Genomic DNA, 23,340 nt, shown 5'->3' on the forward strand with positions numbered 1-23,340 from the left:
CGACGCAGCGTGTTTTCTTCTTCTGTCTCTGTATTTATTGCAGTTTTCTATGCCATCGACGTGTCACATGGTCGCGGTCCGCAGTGCTGCGCTGCCGTTCCGGCTGGCGGATATGGGGTTAGCGTGAGCGCTCGGGTGGGTCCGTGATGAGCCTCAATCGGGGAAGAGCTGCTGCTTTCTCCAGGTCCGGGTTGAGGCCTACTAGTTAAAAGACCCCCCCTCCCCTCAAGTTCCTGTCCTCTTACTCCTCTCCTGAACCTCATCGCAATGGCCGAGACTCCACCGCAGCCTGGTCAGCCCCAGCAGAAGCCGAGCTCGGGAAGCGGACCGCTGCCGGTGCTCGTGCCGGGGCTCCAGGGGACGGAGGCCAGCGTGCTGCAGCACAAGATCAAGAACTCGATCTGGTGAGAGCGCCGGACACCGTCGCGCACGTCCACACACTCACTGGCAGTCTCGGGCACATACACCGTCATGCTCGCAAACCTTCGTAGAACGCGAGTGAGATACGGACAGACACCCCGACCCGAGGCACCTCCACGGAGGAGCGACGCAAGTGTGTCTGTCTGTGCGTGTTTACTGGAGGGTTTCGCTGCCCTGCCGGTTCTCAGAAGCAGGAATTGGAGGCGGTGATATGAGCCCTTCGTCTTGGCGTACGTTTAGCTGAAGTGTCAGCTTCAGGCTTGTCAGTGCACGGTCACGGACACAGCTTCTTCGACTGCTGTGTCGTAAACACGCGCTCCCGCAGCCTCGCGAGTCGCGTGGCGACAACACCGAGCTCCACTGATTTTAAGCCAGTTTTCGGGGTTAACGTAATGGGCGATTTATCGCCACTTTAAAAAGGCTTCAAACAGGAAAACTCGAGGAACTCGGGCAGTTGGTTCCGGTCGAGCTCGCTGTTAGCAGCGTGGTTGTGTCACGCGGTGCTGCTTTGCGCTCCGGTGTCCTCGCGCACGTTGTTGTTGTAGCCTATATATTAACGCAAAGGAAAACGATGCGGGAAGAGTCAGAGGTGGTTTGCGGTGCAGTGGCCGGGCTGGTGGCCCACGGGAGGCGCTCGTGCTGACAGAGACCCCGCCCTCCTGGGGGGGGTCCCGGGGGCTCCGTGTTCTACACCGAGTCTTAAGCCCAGCTGATGGTGTGAGACATGTCGCGCCGTGTGCCCGAGGTGTGTCTTCTTGTCGCGGTCGCCGAAACGGTGCGAAATCATGTCTTTCCTTGCGGCAGTCGTGGGAACCTCCAGCTTTTCTTTAGTTAGACTGTTTCATGGAAGACGTGTCGTGTACTTCTACAGAATTTGCATACGTCACAGGGTTAGTTGGAAGCTGCTAAGCTTTGGTACCTGCAATGGGAGCTCAGTTGGACACAAAGCCACTGTGCTCCGCCGAGCTTTACAGCTGGCTGTCCTGACGCTGTGTGTTACTGCTACTGCGGCCAGGCAGTGCACGTCCAAAGACATCCATGATGCTGTTCAGCTTCCTATAGCGTGTCAGTGACAGAGAGAGTGTGTTCCACTGCTGTGGATGAGTGTAAGTAGTGTATCTAGCAGTGTAAGTCACCTTGGTGAATAAGGTGTGTGGGCTGATTACACTGCATAGAGCTCGTTGGAAGCCACTTTGGAGAAAAGCATCTGCTAAAAATAAATAAATGTAAATGTATGTCTTGCTACAGCTGTTGGGGGTGTCTTACTCAGATACAACAGCGGCGCCTCCTGCTCCTTGACCCGGCACCCGGCTTTCTGCCCGGTTTCTTCAAAACTCCTCTATTTTAACACTTCTGTGTTTACTAGAGGGTGCAGCTGTCTGAAACGTCGCCTTGCAATCTGAAGGCCCTGCCTTTGAATCGCCCTGCTTCTGCAGTACCTGTGAGCAAATTACCCTGTATTGACAGAAGAACAATTTCCCCACCATAGAAATGAGTACATCGTTGTATCCGATTCCTCGCAACATTACACTCAGTCGGCTTGGGCAAAAGTGCCAGAGTAGTATTCAGATACTTAGGGTTAGGTTGGTTATGTCTAAGAATCCAAATGGAGATTGTTTTGGTGAGCAGTCGACATGTGAGTTTCGCTCTTGGGTGTAACAGTTGGCATGTACTGCTACTTCACATGGCCGTTTAGTTTTCTTGTAGTTCGGTCATTGATTTTATTAATAGTTGTTTAATGTGTTTGACTACTAATCAGTTTATGTGCCTCACTGAAGGAAAAGTATTACTCACTGTTATATATGTTGTTTTTTTAGAAGGTCTTCCTGTATGTTACATCATTGCTTTGTGTGACGACATGAGTTTCTTCTATAGAAAAAAAAAATGAATAGGCCTTTTTTTAAAGTGTGTTTGGTAATGGTAATATCATTTTAAGTTCTGAGGCTTTTAAGGCATTGCTGATCAATACTGAAAATGGCAGCAGTTTCATATGCTGATTTTTCTCCCCCGGGGGTTGTTTAAAAGAAGCATGGACCCATACATGTGTATGTCACATCAGTGTGTTTTCTTGTAATTGGTACAATAACTTTCTATAAACACAGATTGCTGTATGTTAACATCTGTGTTACACCACTAACTTGCCAGTGGGAAACAGTTGGCAAAGAATTGCCCCATGGGGTCTGACATGTATTTACGCCTACAGGGCTGTGTTTGTCTCTGCTGTGTTTATGTACTGCATTGAGGTATTTTAATATATTGAGGTTTTTCAGAAGTATTATCTCAAAAAAATCTTAGATGTTTTTTTTGTCTCATTTCTTTTATATTGTGATTATGATCTTTATTATTCATCTTCATTTAGCTGACATCTGTGTCCAGAGTGACTTTCAGTGTTAGATGATCAACTTTGCTGTGGTTTACCCATTTATATGGCAGGGCATTCTTCCTCTATCAGTTCAGGGACCAACCCCAAGGGTCTGACACCAGGACTTGAAGGAGGATTTGAACTGCCAACCTCTTGGTTGTAAGATGATGACCCTAAACACTATGCTTCCTGTTTATTAGTTTAACTCAAAGGTCACATTGCTTTCGCAGCCTTTAGTGTTGATCTCCACGTGAAAGCATGTACTGTGTTTCCCCTTCGTTTATCCGGAAGTTTTTTTTAGCATTTTTGAGTGACTGGTGTATGTGCCTAAATTGTAATTTCTTAAAATAGTCTGTAGTCTTTATTAAGAACTCAAGTGTGGTTGGTTCTTCCTGTTTGAAACAGTTGTTTTCTCATCTCATGTTTCATTTATATTGGACACCGTCAGATTTTCAGACTTTTCACTCCTGGTGTAACTTTCACAGCACGATTCACACTTGGCACTTTTTATGGTGATGTGGAAACATGTTCAGCTTTTGAATCTGCTTGGTCGTTTAAGTGGATTATATTTAGTCAAGATTTAAAGGGCACATGAGGTGTTTCCAGAAAAATTATACTGCTGCCTAAACCAAACCCTCTTCAGTCAGATGTAAACTTTGTTTTTATATATATATATACACACACACACACACAGTATATATGTACATAAATGTAATTCTTCATCAAAACATTTAACAGCAGCCCTCCAGTGGTGCCTATCAGTTTGTATATATGTACACCTCTTCTTGCCACCTTGTTTCTCAATGCCCAGTGTAATGATTTTAATTTACACAGTGCAACGATCCAGTTTTCATTTTGTAAATGGACAAAAGTCATTGAAAAAATATTTGTAGACTTTTTTTTTTAAATTAATTCTATTGGTTCTAGGGAAATATATATATATATATATATATATATATATATATATATATATATATATATATATATATATATATGCGTGTGTGTGTGTGTGTGCGCGCGCGCATATTCTGTTGGGTGTTTCTGACACCCTGAATAGTGGTTACATCACACTTAAGCTGTATCTGTGTCCAGGTTTTGCTTGTAACTAGTCACTCTACAACTGGTTACTCCAACCTGAATTTTTCCTTGAGGTGCAGTGCAGTGCAGAGTGGTACTGTTAAACACTGTATGGGGAAGTCTGCATTACAGTTTGCAGCAATTGTGTGAAACTCAGCAATGCTTTCTTTCAGTGATTGCACTGTGTACCCAAAATAAAACATCATGTTTAAACATATAGTCAAAACAGCACCAAACTGAAATATTTGACCAGTGTGACTTTAATGGAAATGAAGTTGCGTGGTGGGACACATGAGTCAGAGACAAGAAAAGATTGTAAGAGAACATGGACTACACTTGTGTAGGCCCTTTCCTTGCGTTTTAGCGAGAGCAGAAAACACTCAAGTTTGCAGATCGAGGAAGCTTGTGGTGGTGCTGTCTTTGAAGCCAGGACTGTGTTAATCAGCTCAAGGTGTAAACCAGTAATTTAAAGTCACTAATGTAGAAAATAAGCGGGAAAAATTAGCTGAAATCAAGCTCCATGAGTCCTATATTACTGACTGTGGATAAAACATGCAGCATCAAAAAAGAAGGATTGCATCTGAAACGGCAGTGTAGTCTGCAAGTAAGGTTTGAAAAAATGAGTTTCTCCCGTGTGCAAAGTGAGAGAATAAATTTGAACTGTTTGGTTTTAGGTGACAGCTCACCTGCAGCTGATCTGCGTTAGATCCCCCCCCCCCCTCCCCCGAGTATTAGTTTTCAGGAAGCTAACAGTAAATTTCTCACATGGTTTGGTGCACAGACAGGTTTTGTTCACTAGGCCTCTCGATTACACTGTTGTGAGTTGTGTGGTTTTGGCAAAATGCAGCAATTTGTATGAGCTCATTCTGAATTTAGAAGCCACCATGCCTAAGATTATTTACCTCTGTATTGGCAAATCTCTTTAGGTGCTGTCTCATAACTTCTTTTTTTTTTTTTTTTTTTTGCACCAATACCCTTGTGTAAGACTGACTTAGTTGGGTGTCTGGCTCTCTGAACCAGCAGAGATGCTGGATCTCACGGGTGTCTTGGTCAAGTGTCTTTATTACTGAATTAGCCTTTGCAGTCGTTGCTTTCGTGGCTGTTGCAGCCCAGATTATATGTGCATTATTTTTTTTTATTTTTTTTTTTGCCTGCGAGGTCATGTGCTTTCATTGTTTATCACCAGAACTGTGCTTCTGTACCACACTGTTTTTGCTGATGTGGCTTCTGTATATACTTTGTCACTTTTTATCCTGGTTTTGGGGCAACACAAAGGTAGAATTTAGAAATTTCACCAAAGGTAAAAGGGTGATCATTTGGAGTCAGTCGGTAGCTTAGTGGTTCGAGCTGTTGACTTGTGACTCAGAGATCACACGCTCAAATCTCACCTCATGCTGCTGTGCTCTTGAGCAGATACTTACTCTGATTTGCTCCAGTAGATATTACCAAGCTGTATACACAGGTAAATAATTGTAAGTAGCTTAACATTGTAAGTCGCTTTGAAGAAAGCCGTCAGCTAAATGAATACCTGTAAATCTGAATGAAAGGTTTAACTAAGACAGAGAAATGAAATTGATGAAATGGTGTACAATCAGTATATCCTCAAAGTTTTATCATTTGAAGATTCATATTCTTGCTTCAAACTTAACACCCATAAGCCTTTTAAGGTTTTAGGTGCAGTTAATTTTTTCCAAAGCCTTTGGACATTTTCCATGTTTTCTCACTGTTAGAAGTTCACACATGGTAATAAACCACTTTAACAATTTTGTACAAGAATGTTAATGCCCTGTTAATATCTGGTTAAATCCCAGTTTGTAAAAGCTGAGGTTACCAAACTTTATTAATGATTAGAGGTGGCAAATTTGTCTGAATCGCCACCCGTTGCAGTGTGTGTTTGTGTTGATAGTTTATTTGTAAGGGATAGGTTGATGCGGAAATCTAACAATCCTTTGTCTTTAATTTTGATAAATGTTTCTTTAAATATATGTTTAGGGTATTTTTTTCACATTTGTGCACTTAGGCTTGCGGTGTTCTTAGGTTAGTGCTTTCATGGAATGAAAATGGAGGCTCCTTTGCTTTTGATTTGCTCCTGCAAAGTCTGAAGTGGAAACTAATTTTGGCAGAAGTGTGTGTGTTACAATGGCAGTGAGGAAATCAGATCAAATAGGAAGGAGGGGATAAAGTCGCAGCACAATGTGGATGAATATCTTCAAAGGAATTGTAAATGAGCTTTACCATTCGCAAACATGGCGTCCATGTCCTAGCACGTTCCTCCAGCAGCGCTGCTGTTGCCAAGGCAGACATTTTCTTCCTGATTGTTTAAGTTGTTGCTATTCTGTCGGTGTCAAGTTGTTGGTGGGTACAAAGAGATGGGATGTAAGACAAGTGTAGGTATTTTCTTATGCAAACAGCTCTATCTTGGTTTATCAATATCTGTGTGTTTCTGTTGTTTTTGAAATGGAAGGAATTGAAACGTGGATGGGCTAGTCTGCCTCACTTCTAATTGATGGCGTACCGAAAGCGCCGGGCTTACCTGCGGTGGATGGACAGGAAATAACGTGTGTTCCCCATTAAGTCTAGCCGAGCCTTTCGGCTATTAATTCGGTTTTGCCCTTAATTTCAATGAGCCGTACAGATGAAAGTCCATCATGGAGGTGTGTGAAAGGAGCCCTTTGATCACGGCGCTGTGGAGACTCGGCGGACTCCAGCAGTAATGTAGCGCACATTCAGATCCGGACGCAGAGCCACAAAGCAGGCGCGCGGAGCTAGACGCCGGCACAGACACGCAGCCTGATCACACAGCTCCAGCAGCCTTCGTGGCGTCCCTTTCAGGGGCTTCTCACTTCTCTGGCGAATGCCTCCGGAAAGGTTTTATGTCTGCAGTGGTTTGGTTTTGTAAGTGAAAGTATAAAACCATCAAGCTGTTCATCACCTGGGATAAAGGCATTGGGTACAGGACGAAGTCAGAAGGAGACGAAGCAGCAGTTCCGTCTGCAAACATTGGGGACCACACTCGTTTAATTGTGCAAGTTGACAAAAGTGAAGCTCTTGACACTTGTTTCTTTTCCTTGTACCAGGAATGGTTCTCCTCTTGTGCCATCTTGTTAAATATTGAACAAGACAAGTCTGGCCTTTACCTTAAACAGTCTCATGAGCATCAGACTATCCCTTTGAGATCGCGCACTACATAAGATCCTTTTAGGAACACACCATTATTGTCCTTTTTAAAGAATTGATAGTGTTGTTTAATCTGTTTTTTTTTTGCAAAATTCAAAATACAAAAACTTGCAAATAAATGAGTTATTTAAGTTTAATGGGAAGCCCTGCTGATGGTGGTTTGTAATGAAATATTTAAGGATGGACAGTAAATATTAAACAAATTATATCATTTCATGCCTTAATAGGAGGCTCAATACAATAAGTAAAACCTTATAGTGTATATGTCACATATATACGTATTTATACACTCAGGTTGCATATGTCATGTGTAGTAGTATGTACTGCATACATGTGTTAACAAACTAGGTTTGCTTGAGACTTTCATATCTGCAGCTATGTCTCCTTCACTTAATGTAATGCATAAATTGTACTTTTGCTGAGATGTACATCTCGTTGGACAAAAGCGTCTGCTAAATGAATAAATGTAAATGTGTGTTAGATGCCCTGTCACACCTACCATACTAGATGTCCTCCTCTTGTTGATGTGGTCACAAGTGCAGTGGTGCGTCACACGTAACCTCTTCTGTGCCCACTGCATTTCCGAGAAATAGTGACAGAGGGTTCACAGGCTTCTCTGTGTCCAGTGCGGCTGGTTCGTGTGAGAGAAATGATCGCTTCCCCTTCAACAGACGACCTCATAACACTGGTGTGATTTTGCGGCGTGAGGGGAGCACTGAGGAAAAGCCATCCTCCAGGGCCTGCTGTTTACTCTTCAATTCATTTTATTCCGCAGTGGGGAAAGCGTTACTTTGTCCTGCCCTACTGGGAATACAGTCACCTTCTTGGAGGTTATACTATTGCTGGGGTGGTGTTTTTTTTTTTTTTCTGTTTTAATGTGAGTTGTCATGGTGTAGAATTGAAGTTTAATGTCTGTTTTCATCACCTCAGAACAGCGTTTAACATTAGTTTACTGTCCTGCATTTGGGGGTGTTTCTGCTCTTTAGTAGGTTGAAATGATCTATTAGTTAATGATTGGAAAAGTGTGTCTGATATGAAGTGTATAAAGTTGTCGAATGCCCCTGGTAATACACGTTGATGGGTACACCAAAATGCACTTAGACACGGCACTCTTGTTAAAGCTCCAGCGAGCACATGGTAGAGCATTCAGGCTGTCATAGGTAACTCTGTCCTTGTCCACGAAAGGTCGCAACTGAACATTGACTGCAGACAAGCTGACTTTTTTTAATCTTTACTCGGTGAACCATGGAAATACAGCCATCCGTCAGCGGTGCTGTTTAATGTGACACGTAGTGTTTTGAAAATGTTTACAATGGAAGACTGGGGCCTTAATGACCACCTGTTGAGAGAACGAAGGTGGTGGGAATAATGTCCTTTGGGGCGCTTCTCGAACTTGCCTTAGTGCTTAGTTTCAGAGCTTTGCACCTTTTTCTGGAGGAGTGACTTGTGTGCTGCTTTGAACTTAATGAGTTGGTTGTTTTAGTGTTTTTTATTTAGATACATTTCTTGTAGTCTTCTACAGTACATCACTACAAGAAGGGGAGCAGATGGCATAGTGGCTGGTGGCATCTCCTTGGAAGTGAACGCTGGAATTCTGCCCCTGTTGTTGTACCCTTGAACAAGATATTTGCCCTGAATTGCTCCAACAGAAATGACCTGGCTTAGTATAGAAACCTGTCATTGTTACTTGCTTTGGAGGAAAAACATCAGCTTTAAAAAAAAAAAAAAAAAGTATGCCTGTGGAGACATGGACACAGTACACTTTTTGTTGAACTCTGAAAATGCTTTTACCTTCAGTGACTTGCTTAGTTGTCTAATGGCTGTCTGGTTTACCTGAAGTCTGAACCATGACACTCATTTTCAGCGATTCCCCAGTCTTTTTCTACCTCACAGTTCTTTGTTCAGCCCAGCTGTGTGACACACACAGGCAAGCGCATGTTCACCCGGCCAACACACCATCTTAATTCTTCTGATGATGGCAGAATTGGTTAGGATGTCCTTTCCATGCACAGTTTGGACATTTTATGGCTATGACATTTGACTGCAGCATCTTCAAGGCGGCCATTTCATGTACACTTCAGTTCCAATCAGCTAATGTAGATGTTGCTGTTGTTACTCTAACTCTGCATATCTGCACAAAGCAAGCTTTATTTTACATCATTCAAGATACACAGGAAAAGATGTTATACCCCGTGCGTATTTTTCAATGGTTGTACGCAAGGACCCAGTCTAACCACTAACCTGAAGCCACAGAGAACACCCAGCATAGCCAACAAACATCTTCATGACCTGAGACCAAGAAGCTTAACTGACTTCTCCAACCCACCCACTAAACCAAAACTAATTCCACCAACCCAACCAACAAACCAAATCTAACCCACCAACACAAAAAAACCATCAAACCACACCTACCGACAAAACACCTAACCCAAGCCTAACCCAACGAAAACCAGCCATCAAGCCATCCCACTAACAAAAAACCAACCATCAAACCATACCCACCAAAACAGACCAAGTCTCAACCACCAAGAAACAAATCTAACACACTAACTCAAAACCATCAAACCATACCACCAACAAAACCAAGCTAACAAACCAAGCTTAACAACCATCAAACCAACAAGCCAAACCTAACCCACTAAAACAAAAAACCCAACCATCACACCAAACCATCAAACCAACCCCACCAACAAAAAACCAGATCGTCTAACCCACCAACACAAAAAAAACATCAAACCACACCCACCAAAAAAACCAAATCAACAATCCAAGTCTAACCCATCAACAAAGAACCAAACCAAGGCTATCCCATCCCCATCCCATCTTCTGTCCCGCTTGTCCTAAAAGGGTTGTGGTGGCAGCAGGGAGAGCAGAGACACTCAGCCGCCCCTGTCCCCTGCAACTTCCTCCAGCTCAGCCTGGGGGATCCCCAGCCGTTCCCAGGCCAACTGTGAGATATAATTCCTCCAGTGGGTCCCGGGCTGACCTCGAGGCCTCATCCCAGTTGACCGTGCCTGGTATACCTCTAAAGGGAGGCTCCCAGGGGGCATCCTTATCAAATGCCCGAACCACCTCAACTGGCTCCTCTCAATGTGGAGGAGTAGCGGCTCTACTCTGAGCTCCTCCCGGATGTCCGAACTCCTCACCCTGTCACGGAGAGCGAGTCCCTGCGGACAAAACTCATTTTGGCTGCTTGTATCCACGATCTTATTCTTTCCGTCATCACCCAAAGTTGATGACCATAGGTGAGGGTAGGGACATAGATTGACCGGTAAATGGAGAGCTTCGCCTTATGGCTCAGCTCCCCCTTCACCACTACAGTCTGGTACAGCGACCGCATTACTGCTGCCGCTGCTCCCACTCTGTGGCTGATCTCATGCTCCCTTCTTCCCTCACTCGTGAACAAGACCCCAAGATACTTGAACTCCTCCACCTGGGGTAAAAACTCTCCCCTTGCCTGGAGGGGGCATACAATCCTTTTCCATGAGAGAACCGTGGACTCAGACTTTGAGGTGCTGATCCTCATCCCCACTGCTTCACACTCGGCTGCAAACCGTTCAAGTGCATGCTGGAGGCAACCGTGTGACGGTGCCAAAAGGACATCATCATCCACAAAAAGCAGAGACGTCACCTTCCGACTCCGACACAGAATGCCCTCCTGACCTCGACTGCACCTTGATATGCTGTCCATGAAAACCACAAACAGTGGAGACAAGGCACACCCTTGGCGGAGTCCAGCACCCACGCTGAACAGGCTTGACTTAATGCCGAGTATGCGGACATAGCTTTCGCTTCGTATGTACAAGGACCGAATGGCCTGCAGTAGTGGCTCCGGTACCCCATACTCCCGAAGCACCTCCCACAGAACTTCCCGGGGAACGCGGTCATAGGCCTTCTGCAAGTCCACAAAACACATGTAGACTGGATTAGCAAATTCCCATGCCCCTTCAATTATCTGTGAGAGGATAAAAAGCTGGTCCACTGTTCCACGGCCAGGGCGGAATCCGCATTGTTCCTCTTCAATCTGAGGTTCAACTATCGGCCGGAGCCTCCTCTCCAGCACGCTGGCATAGACTTTCCCAGGGAGGCTGAGAAGTGTGATGCCCCGATAGTTGGCACACACTCTCCGGTCCCCTTTCTTAAAGATACGGACCACCACCCCAGTTTGCCAATCCAAGGGCACTGTCCCCGAGGTCCATGCAACATTACAGAGTTGTGTCAACCATGACAGCCCTGCAACATCCAGGGCCTTAAGCATTTCCGGGCGGATCTCATCCAGCCCCAGTGCTTTGCCACTGTGGAGCTTACCAATTACCTCAGTGACTTCCATCAGGGAAATGGACTCTGACAACCCGAAAGCCTCTGGCCCTGACTCCTGTAAGGGAGGCATATCACTCGGGTTTAAGAGTTCTTCAAAGTGCTCCTTCCGCCTCCCGTCAATGTCCTTATCAGAGGTCAGAGTTTCTCCACTCCTGCTAAACACAGCTTGAGCGAAACTCCTCCGACCCCTTCTGAGCTGCCAGATGGTTTTCCAGAACCTCTTTGAAGCCGACCGATAGTCATTTTCCATGGCCTCTCCAAACTCCTCCCATGCCCGAGATTTTGCTTTTGCAGCCGCTGCTGCCTTTTTCGCATGTCGGTACCTGTATGCTGAGTCAGGAGTCCCCAGAGCCAACCAGGCCCTAAAGGCAGCTTTCTTCCGCTTGATGGCTTCCCTCACCACCGATGTCCACCAGTGGGTTCTCAGGTTGCCGCCCTGGCTGGCACCAACAAGCTTTTGGCCACAGCTGTTCCTGGCTGCTTCCACAATGGAGGTTTTGAACAGGGTCCATTCAGACTCCATGTCCCCTATCTCCTCCGGGACATGGGAGAAGCTCTCCCGGAGGTGCGAGTTAAAATCATTCCGGACAAGGTCCTCTGACAGTCGTTCCCAGAACACCCTCATTAAACGCTTGGGCCTACCGGGTCTGTCCATCAGTTTTCCCCCCTATCTGATCCAACTTACTACCAGATGGTGATCAGTTAACAGCTCAGCACCTCTCTTCACCCGAGTGTCCAGAACATGTGGCCTCAAGTCAGAAGAAGCGACTACAAAGTCGATCATTGACCTTTGGCCCACGGAGCTCTGGTACCAAGTACACTTATGAGCATCCTTGTGTTTGAACATAGTGTGTGTTATGGACAAACCATGACTAGCACAGAAGTCCAATAGCATTTCACCATTCGGGTTCAGATCAGGCAGGCCGTTCTTCCCAATCACCCCCTGCCAGATTTCCCAGTTGTTGCCAATGTGAGCGTTGAAGTCCCTCAGCAGGACTATGGAGTCTGTAGGTAGGGCCCTGTCCAGAACCCCACACACCTTCTCCAAGAAGGCCGATTACTCTGAACTGCTGTTTGGTGCATAAGCACACGCAACAGTCAAAGTTTTCTTTTTTGCGACCCTAAGTCACATTGAGGTGACTCTCTCGTCTACCAGGGCAAACTCCAACTGTGTGGCAGCCAGCCGGGGGCTTGTGAGTATCCCCACACCTGCCCGGCGCCTCTCACCTCGTGCAACTCCTGAGTAGGAGAGGGACCACCCCCTAGCAAGAAGTTTGGTTCCATAGCCAACACTGTGAGTGGAGGTGAGCCCAACCATATCTAGTTGGTATTTCTCAACCTCCCGCACCAGTTCCGGCTCCTTCCCCCCAAGTGAGGTGACATCCCACGTACCAAGAACCAGTTTCCGTTGCGAGGGGCTACGACACCATGCGCCACCCTGCCCACTCCTGCCGCCAGGCATACATTGCACCTGACCCCCATGCTGGACCTTGCAGGTGGTGGGCCCATGTGGCCCCCCCACGATGCCTTTTCGGGCTGAGCCTGGCTGGGCTACGTGGGCTGCCCGGCCACCAGGCGCTCTCCTAGGAACACTCCCCCCAGGCCTGGCTACAGGGATAGGTCCTGGTGACCCTATTTCGGGTGGGGTAAACGATCTCCTGTTTACTTTTCCAATGGAGGTTTTTGGATCGTGTTAGTCTGGATTTTCATTCCAGACCTGTTCACCTTGGGAGACCCTACCAGGAGCATAATGCTCCCGACGACATAACTCTGGAGATCCCTAGATCACGCAAGCCCTTCCGCCATGCCAAGGCCCCGATCCAGGAAGGGCAAGGCTAACCCACCAACACAAAACAACCATCAACCAACCCCAACAAAGCCAAACCAACAAACCAAGCCTAACTCACCAACCAAACCAACAAACCACACCAGGCGGGTACCAACATGAGTAATTCATTGAGGTTATCAAGTGGGTACTTTCCTTCGTTGGTGTTTCATTGTCTGCCTCTGGGGCAGCACCCCACAACCGCTGCAAATAGCCAGAGCCAAACCTTGCCTTCCCTCTCTGCACGTCCCCAACCACGTCCAACAACATCAGCGCCCCTTTTGCGCTCTGGACTGCATCTCTGGGGTTTCACCCCCTACCTGTCCTCACTGACGGCACCACCTTCCTCACAATCTCATCTTCTGACTCTGTTTAGAGTCAGCTCCAAACCCACCTTTGCACACTTGTACTCCTCCACCTAACTTGACACGCTCAGCTCCAACATGCCCTTACCATATAACGCTACACTACTTAAACAGCGTAGCACTCCCAGCCATCTTCTTATTGCTATACTAATAACCCACTCGAGCTTCTCCACCTCCCGGACAGAAAACTCATATACCGTAAGTGGCCACCTAATACGTGGCAAGAGCCCGAACTGCAGACACCACAACTTTAACTTCCCAGGAAGGAGAGATGCATCAATGCTCTTTATGCCTTCCACAACCACCTACCTTAGTGCCACAACCTGCTCCTTGTCTCTTAACACAGAACTATACCATCTACCCAAGCTCTTCACAGAATAGAAGGAATTACTTCATCGATACAAAAGTTCTCCTGTACCACTTTCCCACCAAAAATTGAGAGACTCCCCGATAAAGTAAATTATTCTGCTAAATGGTTAATGTATTCTGGGACACGTCACATATGTCTAAAGCTTTTATGGGACACATTTTGCTGAATCTCTAGCGTGCTTTGCCTTATAGACGAAAACAGACCAATGGTACTGCAGCCGGAGGTAAGGCTCGAACCTGCGATCTTTGGGTCCAAAGGCAGTCGCTCTAGCCTTTGGACCCAAAGGTCACAGGTTCAAGCCTCACCTCCGGCTGTAGTACCATTGAGCAAAGTACTTACCCTGAATTGCTCCAGTAAAAATTACCCAGCTGTATAAATGGGTAAATAATTGTAACCTTAACATCGTAAGTCGCTTTGGAGAAAAGCGTCAGCTAAATGTACAAAGTTAAAGTTACATTGTCGTTCAGTTGTCGCCAGGGCAGCTGACTCAACTGGCAAGGTTTCAAGAGGAACCCGCGGTAGCGGCAACGCAGCTCTTTGCAGATATTGATTGTTTCACATGTCTGAGGATGTTTCAGAGGAATGGGAGAAACACGCACAAACACACAGCCTGGGAGCTGTGCGCTGAGCTGTGACATGTGGAAGTGTTCTGTGGTGTCTTTCTCATGCTTTCTTGTGCCTTAACTTTACGAAGTAATATTTTACTTTTTACTCCCCAGATAAAGCCTTTATTCAGCCAGTACTCTGGCATTGTATTTGCTTGTTTGTGTATCTTAATATTAAAAAAAAATAATTGGTAGGAGGGTATCAGGATTTGTCTATCCTGTGTTTTATGCACCTACTTGAACGATGAACCTTGGTGCAGCAAGTGGTAGATAACAGACTAGGTTTACTTGTGAGTCACATCTGCAGCCATGTCTTTCTCTTAATGTAATGCATAAATTGTACTTTTGCTGAGATGTAAATCGCTTTGGACAAAAGTGTCTGCTAAATGAATAAATGTAAATCTACTTTTAATCACTGGTAATCTATCACTGGTAATGACTGGTAATCTATTGAGCGGCATGGTGGCACAGTGAGTAGTGCTGCTGTCGCACAGCACCTGGGTGGTGTGAGAGAACGTGGGTTCGATCCCTGCTGTCTGTGTTTAGTTAGCGTGTTCTCTCCGTGTCTGTGTGGGTTTCCTCCCACAGTCCAAAGACATGTTGTTCAGGTTCCCCCATAGTGTGTGAGTGACACAGAGAGAGTGTGCTTCACTGATGTATGGATGAGTGACCCATTGTAAGTAGTGTATCTAGCAGTGTAAGTCACCTTGGTGAATCAGGTGTGTGGGGTAGTAACACTATGTTGTATCTGTTGTAAATCGCTTTGGAGAAAAGCGTCTGCTAAGCGAATAAATGTAATCTAATTGAAATCTGTTTTTTCTTTTTGGGAACTTTTCTGTTGACGTTTTAACTCAAAACTGTGTCCCCAGCCCCCCCCCCCCCCAAAGAAATGTAATTACGTGGTAAGTAGTGGTTTATCGTCAGAGTCGAGTAGGTAATTATAAAACAGCTATTTTTCTAGTTTGAAGACATTTTACTGTCTCACTAGTACGTGACTAACGGGTATAACTTCACTGTTAGAATGATATGGGTACTCTTTGTCTGTGGTTTTTACTAGGGATACCCTGCTTGTTGCAGGCAGGTGTTTCTAGTCAAAGGACCTAAGGACCTGACCTGTGAAGCTGCTGCCAATCTCCGCCTCCTTTTTTGGGTTGTGTCCCGCATTGTGCCACTCACATATGCATTGGCACTGGTAGTGAGTGAGGTGGCAGTGTGGAGAGAGAGGAGGGGAGCACAGATGCAGAGAGTCCAGCAATAAGGTCCTTTTTCCTTTCCTTTTTATGTTTGTCCACAGTTATAGTGGAGTCCTCAAGCTGCAAAGCGTCCTTATTTCCCTGTGGTGGCCATACTGGGGAGGCCAGACCTCATGATTGTTTCCTCAATATTTACATGCTTAATGACTGATGCGGAAGGGACCAGCTGGGGCAGTGGAGGGGCCGGCGTTCTGTGTAACGTTGGCGAGCCTTGGGGACTGGCTTCCTCTTCCGAAATTAGGCCACCCCAAAAAAAAAAAAAAGCGCTGCCATGTGCCTGCTCGTTTTTCAGCAAGAGGTAATTCCACACTGCGCCTCCAAACACCATGGAGACTGTATCTTTGTACCACGATTTTTACTGTTTGCAACTTCATTGCTGTAAAACATTTTGGTTGTGTCAAACCTTTTTTTCACTTTCAGAATGTATAGATTTATATTTTTAATATTTATATTATGGTGGTCAAAAGGGGTTGTTTCTCTGTTCCTGTGTTTTTCGTGAAAGTCAGGTCTGCCCACTAAGACGCTCTTTATAGAGACCGGAAGTTGCTAAAGCAGCTTTATAATCCGTCTTCCCATGTACGAAGTAGCAGGAGCGTGGAGCACATGGTTATAGAATTTGTGAAATGGCTAATAGGAGGCCCATCTTGCCCATATGGGCCGTGTTTCTGCACACGAGAGCTGAATAAAACCAATAAGGCCAGTCGGCACAACCGAGAGCACAGTTGGACAGATGGAGTGGACGGAAGAGGGGGCTGCGAGTCGGCATTAGAGATTAAATGTTTAGCTTAAGTAAAGCGCCCATCAGATCTCAACAGTATGTGATCAGAGCGATGTGTTTTGCTGCTGTGGAGGGCTGCAGAAAGAAGAGAGATGGTCTCGCGAGGAGGCAGTGAAAGGTGTTCAGTTATCATGGAGCTTTCCTGTTCTGTGCTGTGGGAACGGTAAAGTGAGGTTTGCTGTCAAATGTGGTTTACCTGGAAATGTCTTTTCCTGTGGTTTGCCAAAGCAAAACCTCACCTTGTAGAAGTCAGAGCAACCCTTCCTGCCCAGTCCGGTCTCCCCTGGTAACAATCAGATAATCCTGGCGTACTCCATCACTCCTAGTAACAACCAATTAATTCTGACTTGGCCAGTGCTGTCCGGTAACATCCAATTAAATCTGACCTGCCTGTTAGTACCAAGTACCAACCTATGAAAGTGTGTCTCATGAAGTGACAGCTCTGTTCGTATCTATACACGTATAATATCCTAGAAATAGTGTGGTGAATGTAAATTGTCCGTCCTTTGTTTATACTCAATAATGTAAACAAATTATGTGGTACTGCATAAGAGCATGCTGCTTTTTTCCTGACTTTATCTTGTGATACTTAAGCATTGTCTGTCTTAAAATGATGTTCCATCAGTGGCTTTTAAATGTTGTGTTGAATTGAGCAGCATGAGTGGGAAAACATGCTTGATGGAACTCACAGATAAACTGTATAAGGAATAAATTCTTTCCAATTTTGTCTTATTACTGCAGTTTATTAGTGATAACGGAGCTTTTTTGTTTTTGGTATGGTCTTTAAATAACAAATCTTTGTCTCGTTGTTGCGGTTGGAGTTTTCATGTTTTCCTTGTGTTCGCATGAATTTTCTACCACAGTCCAAAGACGTGTGTTTCAGGTGAACTGGTGACCCTAAGTTGCCCCTAGTGTGTAAGTGTGAGTGAATGAGTGTGTGTTTGCAGTGTGATAGACTGGCTTCCAGGGGTGCACCCTGGCTCTTTTTTTGTGGTTCCTTGATAGACTCTGGACCACTGCGACCCTGTGCCACATAAGCGGTTGTAGATAATGGATGAACAGATGCAGCGTGTCCTCTCACACTCCCAGTTTCTTGTGACTCTGTCAGGTGTTATGTGGAAATTCGTTTTGACAGCAAGGCATGATAAATTATCTGTTTTTACTCTGTTTTGCTATATGAAAATCTTGCGTTACCTTTGGCAAAGATGGTGCTTCTTGGTGACAACCTGAGCTGACCTGTTTTGACCTGACATTTCTGTGGGCTTACATAAAGAATCCAGGTCAACCAGGGAGGGGGATGAGATGACCGAGTTTGTCTTCAAGAGTAGTGATTTCATTACCCATGTTTCTGGACAAGTTTTCAACTGCTGTTATTAGGATAGTGACATAGGAGTTGTCAGGTCATTGCTAAGAAGTGGCTTGTTTGTGGGTTTCAGCTTGTGAGAATTTCAGAACAGATGCACTGGTTGTCGGAAATCTGATGTTGGACACTCTACCCATTGGCCTTGTTTGTCACTCTGCTTCATGGAAATGAGCAACAAGTCTGGGGGGACGTCCACTATGTGGATCCAGCTTTTGACTGTTTGACTTTTGATCATCATTTTGCTATGACATCACAGGTTAAGATGGCTTTGAAATGACAGCAGAGTTTTTTTTAGCGCCTGTGGCCTATATACATCCCGTACCGGTTCTTACCGGCCAGGGCAGTATTATTAGACCCCTGGAGTTTGACACAAAATCCACGCAGCCAGTGACTCTTTTTACACATGACCACCTGTGTTCCACTGTGGGTGAAATATATCTGCTGAGGCCTGGGAGAATGAAGGGCTCAAACTTCACATTCCACCAGTGTATTAATAAATGTGTTTTTAAAACCCGCCACTCAACTCAGGTTACACTTTGGTTGCAAACTGATTTTTTTTCTATTCTCTTTTCCAGCAAATCCGTACAATCAAAAGTGGACAACATATTGGTGAGTATTTATTAAAATACCTAATAAGCCATGTTTTATTTGTCTGTTTAATTTTTAATCTTGTAAATATTTGAATGAGTCTGTTATGCAATGTAGAGTGGTTTTGTTACCTTGGGGAGCACTGTAATACTGTACACTATAAACACTAATTCGTTGGGACTCCTGGATCCCCACAGCCTTATATAATCCACATTGGTCAACAGTCAAATGCTCCTGCTGTGCTCCTGTGTCTCAGTGGTAAATTAAACCTTAAGTTATTTTTTATTAGCATGAGGGCATTACATAATTAAGCAGACTCATTAACCTTCCCAACTGGATGCAAAGGAAAGAAATGGTGTTCCCGGTTAATGTCTTTCAGGTGTGTATTAGTGGTGTTGCCTGTACTTTATCTGTTCAGGTCAGCACCCTTGTGTAATTGATGTCCAAATATGTAAATGTGCAGTGCAATTGGAATGTGCGAGACACGGCAGGCACATGCATATGCAAATGGACCCTGGCAATTTTGTACACTTGAATTTTTTTCTAAGTGCAGCTCTGCTGTCAAAAACTATACCAAATTAGCAGAGTTAAAGAAAATGTTTAATATGGGGAATTCTTTTAAGTATTTGTGTAAAATTGATTCAAAATTCATTCATTCAAGATGTATTTTTTGTGAGAGATACAGCTGAGCATCAGGCTAGAGACACTTTCACATTGTTTCCATGTTCTCCTCATTGACATGTTCTGCTCCCCCCCCGACCCTGCTAACTTATGCCGAGTCCGTGAACATTTTGGTATTCAGTTTAGTCACTATGGTTGTAGAGACCTCTCCTTTCAGGATGGAAAGTCCCTCCTTTGACATGTATGGATTTTTCTAGAACCTTGTGCTACACAGTCAAACTTTCTTTGTGCCGTCCCACCCACCTCCCCATGTCTCTTGTCTCTGCCATTCGGATGGAAGCGTGTTTTCTCATGAAAGCTGTGCATGCCGATTGCGTGGAAATGTTAAAAGTATAGGAGCGTTATTGAATTAGATGGTGAAGCGGCAGAGGGGGTGGATGCTATAGCAACGCAGCGTGAGATCAAAGGCTCTCCGTTTCTCGAAGGGGGGCGACGGCAGTTCAGTGAAGAGGTGAGAGGGGTTGTATGTTGTTACTCCACAAGAAAAAGGAGGTTAAAAATAAACCAGGGTTCACAGGTTTGAGAACCACCCTCTGTCAGCCCTCCTGAAAAGAGTTTTACCTGACTCCGTGTTTAAATAGCACTTAGCAAAGTTGGACACGTTACCCCGTGGCGTGTCTTAATCTTGATGGTTACAGCTCCGGTATGGAGACATTGGCGGCAGGAAAGGGAAATAATGACGGGTTAAACGCATCACAAACACTTTACGGTCCGGGGTTTTTCTTTTTAAGTTTGGTGATGCAGCACTTTACATTCTTATTACCTGTAGTGTGTTCTTACGGCAGTACTGGTGTAGAGTACAGTTTGTTGCTTGGTTACCAAGTTTAAGCAGAAAATGTTAACATGTCTTCCCAGCTCTTGTGCAATGCTGCCCTATACATCTGAGCGCTTGTGTGTTGCTTCACTTTCACGGTTCGGTCCAGTTTGTCCCATGCGTGTTTTACCCTGGTTCCCCAGATGGACATGCGCTTTTCACTGGTACTGTAGTTTATTAGCTGAAACATAACCAAAGAGAGTTTGCCGCATAGACTTTCAGCTTCTGTGGACTACAGCAGGGTCTGCGCTGGGACTTGGACCTGCAGTGGTTTGGATGCAGCATTGTGTCCTTAACCACCCCCTCTACTAGGAGGAGCATCAGTGCCAGGTAGTGTGCAGTGATGAGGCTTCTGCTCTTGAGCACATGAGAAGTAGTGCGGAAAGCCGGAGGAGCTGCAGTGTCTGAGAAGGCGGTGCCCGAGACATTGTGACCTGCGTGACCCCACACTCTTCCAGACGGCCTCAGAAACCCTCGATGTTGCAGCTCTCCACATAGCCTTGCATCAGCACCAGTCTTCACAACTGTTGCCTCATTGTTGTACTCCACCATAGGCTTTTTATTTACACTCCCAGGCTTAAGAAATATTGAAGTGCAGAAAAACATTAGTACCCAGTATTACTACTTGTCCTGTTAAGTGATTGTGAACCAGTTTTTTAATTAAATTTTTTTCTTAAATATTGATCCAGTGCCAGAAAGATTTGAAACATGAGTATAAATTAATAATTAAGACAGTGCCTTATACATCACGTTTGTTTTTCACAGCAATACTTGTTGCCAGACTTGTCCCTGTGACTCTCACAGTGGGCTCTTAGCTACACCATGTAAACCCATTGGTACGCTGATGCAGATCACTTAGTGACAAAATGATGGCACATAGGAAGTATTGCTAGCTCAAACGTTTGCGATCCCAGTGGCCTTTCTCTACGGTTCCTGGAGAAGTGGCTGGCCGACTAGGGTGGTCCGAGTAGGGTGGGCGGAGCAGTCACCGTGCCCCATTTGCAGCTCTAATGGGATGGTTCTCAAGGAACACAAATTAGGGAAACAATGGCAACCTGCTGGGACTCTGCTCCCGACGAGTCACTGAAAACTGCTTATTGTGAAAGTACACAGACCCATACGGAGTACTCTGATCACACGTGCCGCTTTTCTAGGGCATCCTTCGTGCTAAAATGTTTGCGGCTTTGTTGGTAAAGTGCATGCTGCAGGCAGAGGCAGGACTGTGGGAGAGGGAGTGGAGCCACCTGTGGAGAGAGGAGGGGCTTGGAAGCTGAGCCACTTGTGCAATCCTTTGTTTTCCATTCGGGGCATGCAGGTGCTGCTCAGTGTCTGTCCCGTGCCCCATCACTGTGACTCCATTCAGCCTGAAAACTGCCTCCTGCTCCAGGACAACCAGCAGGCTGAGAAAAAGACTGTTGGCAGCCTTAATATTTACTCCCTCCTGCCTTGTACCTCCCTCTCCATCTCATCACTGCACTGACACGTGCATGCGCAAACACACGCACACACATCACGCTACCACTGCTCAGTGGCTGATAGCTTTAGCCATTCATGAGCTCCCGTTCCCCTAGCAACAAAGAAGCAAATAGAAAAGATGGGGTGAGACGTGTCTATTCTTAGAACCCAATTGAAGCGGGTGAGGAGATCCAGGGGGAGAGGAGCGTTGGCGCCGTGTCAGCGTGGCTCAGCGGGCCAGTAGTGCTGCTTGGCCCCTCACTCGGGCAGTGGTCTGACATGTGGGTGCGTGCCCCATACAGCACAGAGAGCTCAGTGGGCATGAGCCATCTCCCCCCCATGCTCTCTGCAAGGTGGTCTGGTCCATCGCGGACATGTGCCGTAACCCGTCTGCAGTGTGGCCAGATGCTGTGTACGTTGTCATTCAGCCACTGTTAATGGGATAAGCACTCCTTAGCTTTTTAGATGTCCTGCAAAGACAATCTGATTTGAAAGGGTTTACATGCTTTCATGGTAAATGTGCCAGGGCTCTATTCTGCTATTAGATGTACAAATATGCCATCCTGTTTTGAGGGCATTATGTGTTTTTTTTCCTTCCCTCGATTTTTGGCTGTCTGTAAAATGCCGCCCCCTCTCGAGTCGCTTCCTCACAGCAGACACCAATGAAGACAAAGGCTTGTTTACGTCGGTTTAAACAGTCTGTTCTGTTCGCCTGCGGATTAGGGCCTTCTCGGATTAATACTACCTCAGATGACATCTACTTTGGAGCGGGTGTGGGGAGTATGGTTGAGCAGGGTCATTGAGATCCCTTGGAGCATGTCTCTCATGCAGGTTTCCTACCCAGGTGTTTCAAGTTTCTGGGTGTGAAGGTCCTCTGGGTTGCTGTCCACGTGCAGTGATGTCCTTTGTGTTGCTTTTCTTGTCATTTACGCTTCTGTGAATTTCTTCCACCGTCTGTGTTTTTAAAAATAGTCGGAGGCTACGCTGTGATCGTTCCATTGCCCATCATCAAATTTTAATGACTGTTTTGGTTGATTCCATGGGCTAAGACGGTGACAACGGCAGGCAGCATGATCCAGTCGCCCTGAAGCGGAGATCCGGATGGCTCTTCTGCATACGTGTCAGTGTGCTGCCTCTGTCAGTTTGGCACAAATGGAGTAACACATTTTCCTCTATTCCCACACAGAAGGAAAACAAATGCTCAGTAAACCTCACACATGTTGTTTATGGGTGAGATGTATTGCCATAGTGCCATTGGTGGAAAATCCTTTTTTTTAAAAATTTTTTATTTATTTATTTTTTTAAAGTCCTTTCCTCTCTCCCTTAGCCCTCCAGCCTGGTGTCGGAGAGTTGTGCCTCGAGCTCTGTTCTCTAGTCTGCCATGTTCTACTCCAGCAGAATTTCAATGGTGTGAGCCCCTCCCCAGCACCTTCTCCATTCCCTTTGAAGCACAGCGCTGGCTGGGCTGCTCTCTGCTGCTAATGCGGAGCTTCTCCAGCCTGCATGCTGGGCTGTTACAGGCAAACCACTGTCGTCGCTCTGGCAGCGAGACGGTCATAGAGATTAGACTTCATTATTCATTACGTCTGGCCTTTTTCGAGTGTTTCTTTTTAATTTATTTTCTAATTTTTATGACTATAACTCCAGTTGGAAATGGACTCCTGCTTAGACTGCTGCATATTGGTGGTGTTCATTTGTACCGAACAGGTACTTGTTATTGTGGCAGCCCCAGGGCGGATGCTTTGTCCCACTTACTGGACCGTCACCAGCATGTGCAGGTGTCAGGCCCTCCCACCTGGCGATACCTGCCATGAAACCCCCCGAGCTCTCCGTGCTCCAGTAAAGCTGGCTGCAGAAGAGCAAGTTCTTTACTGAGCTCCTTTTTAC

The 23,340-nt window shown here is 45.7% G+C and overlaps 1 protein-coding gene across 3 annotated transcripts in view; it reads left to right on the plus strand.

Moving 5' to 3' along the window:
* The first annotated feature begins 80 nt into the window (after nucleotides 1–80).
* The window catches only part of LOC108926737 (DNA-binding protein RFX7-like), a 36,105-nt gene continuing 12,845 nt past the window's right edge, over nucleotides 81–23,340 (plus strand). For all 3 annotated transcript variants that reach the window (XM_018739637.2, XM_018739638.2, XM_018739639.2), the window contains exons 1-2: nucleotides 81–404; nucleotides 18,491–18,524. In XM_018739637.2, coding sequence (XP_018595153.2) covers nucleotides 268–404; nucleotides 18,491–18,524 — 171 coding nt within the window. In that variant the 5' untranslated portion in view covers nucleotides 81–267. The remainder of the gene's footprint in view (nucleotides 405–18,490; nucleotides 18,525–23,340) is intronic.

The sequence above is a fragment of the Scleropages formosus genome, chromosome 11, assembly GCF_900964775.1.
Source record: "Scleropages formosus chromosome 11, fSclFor1.1, whole genome shotgun sequence".
Lineage (NCBI taxonomy): Eukaryota > Metazoa > Chordata > Actinopteri > Osteoglossiformes > Osteoglossidae > Scleropages > Scleropages formosus.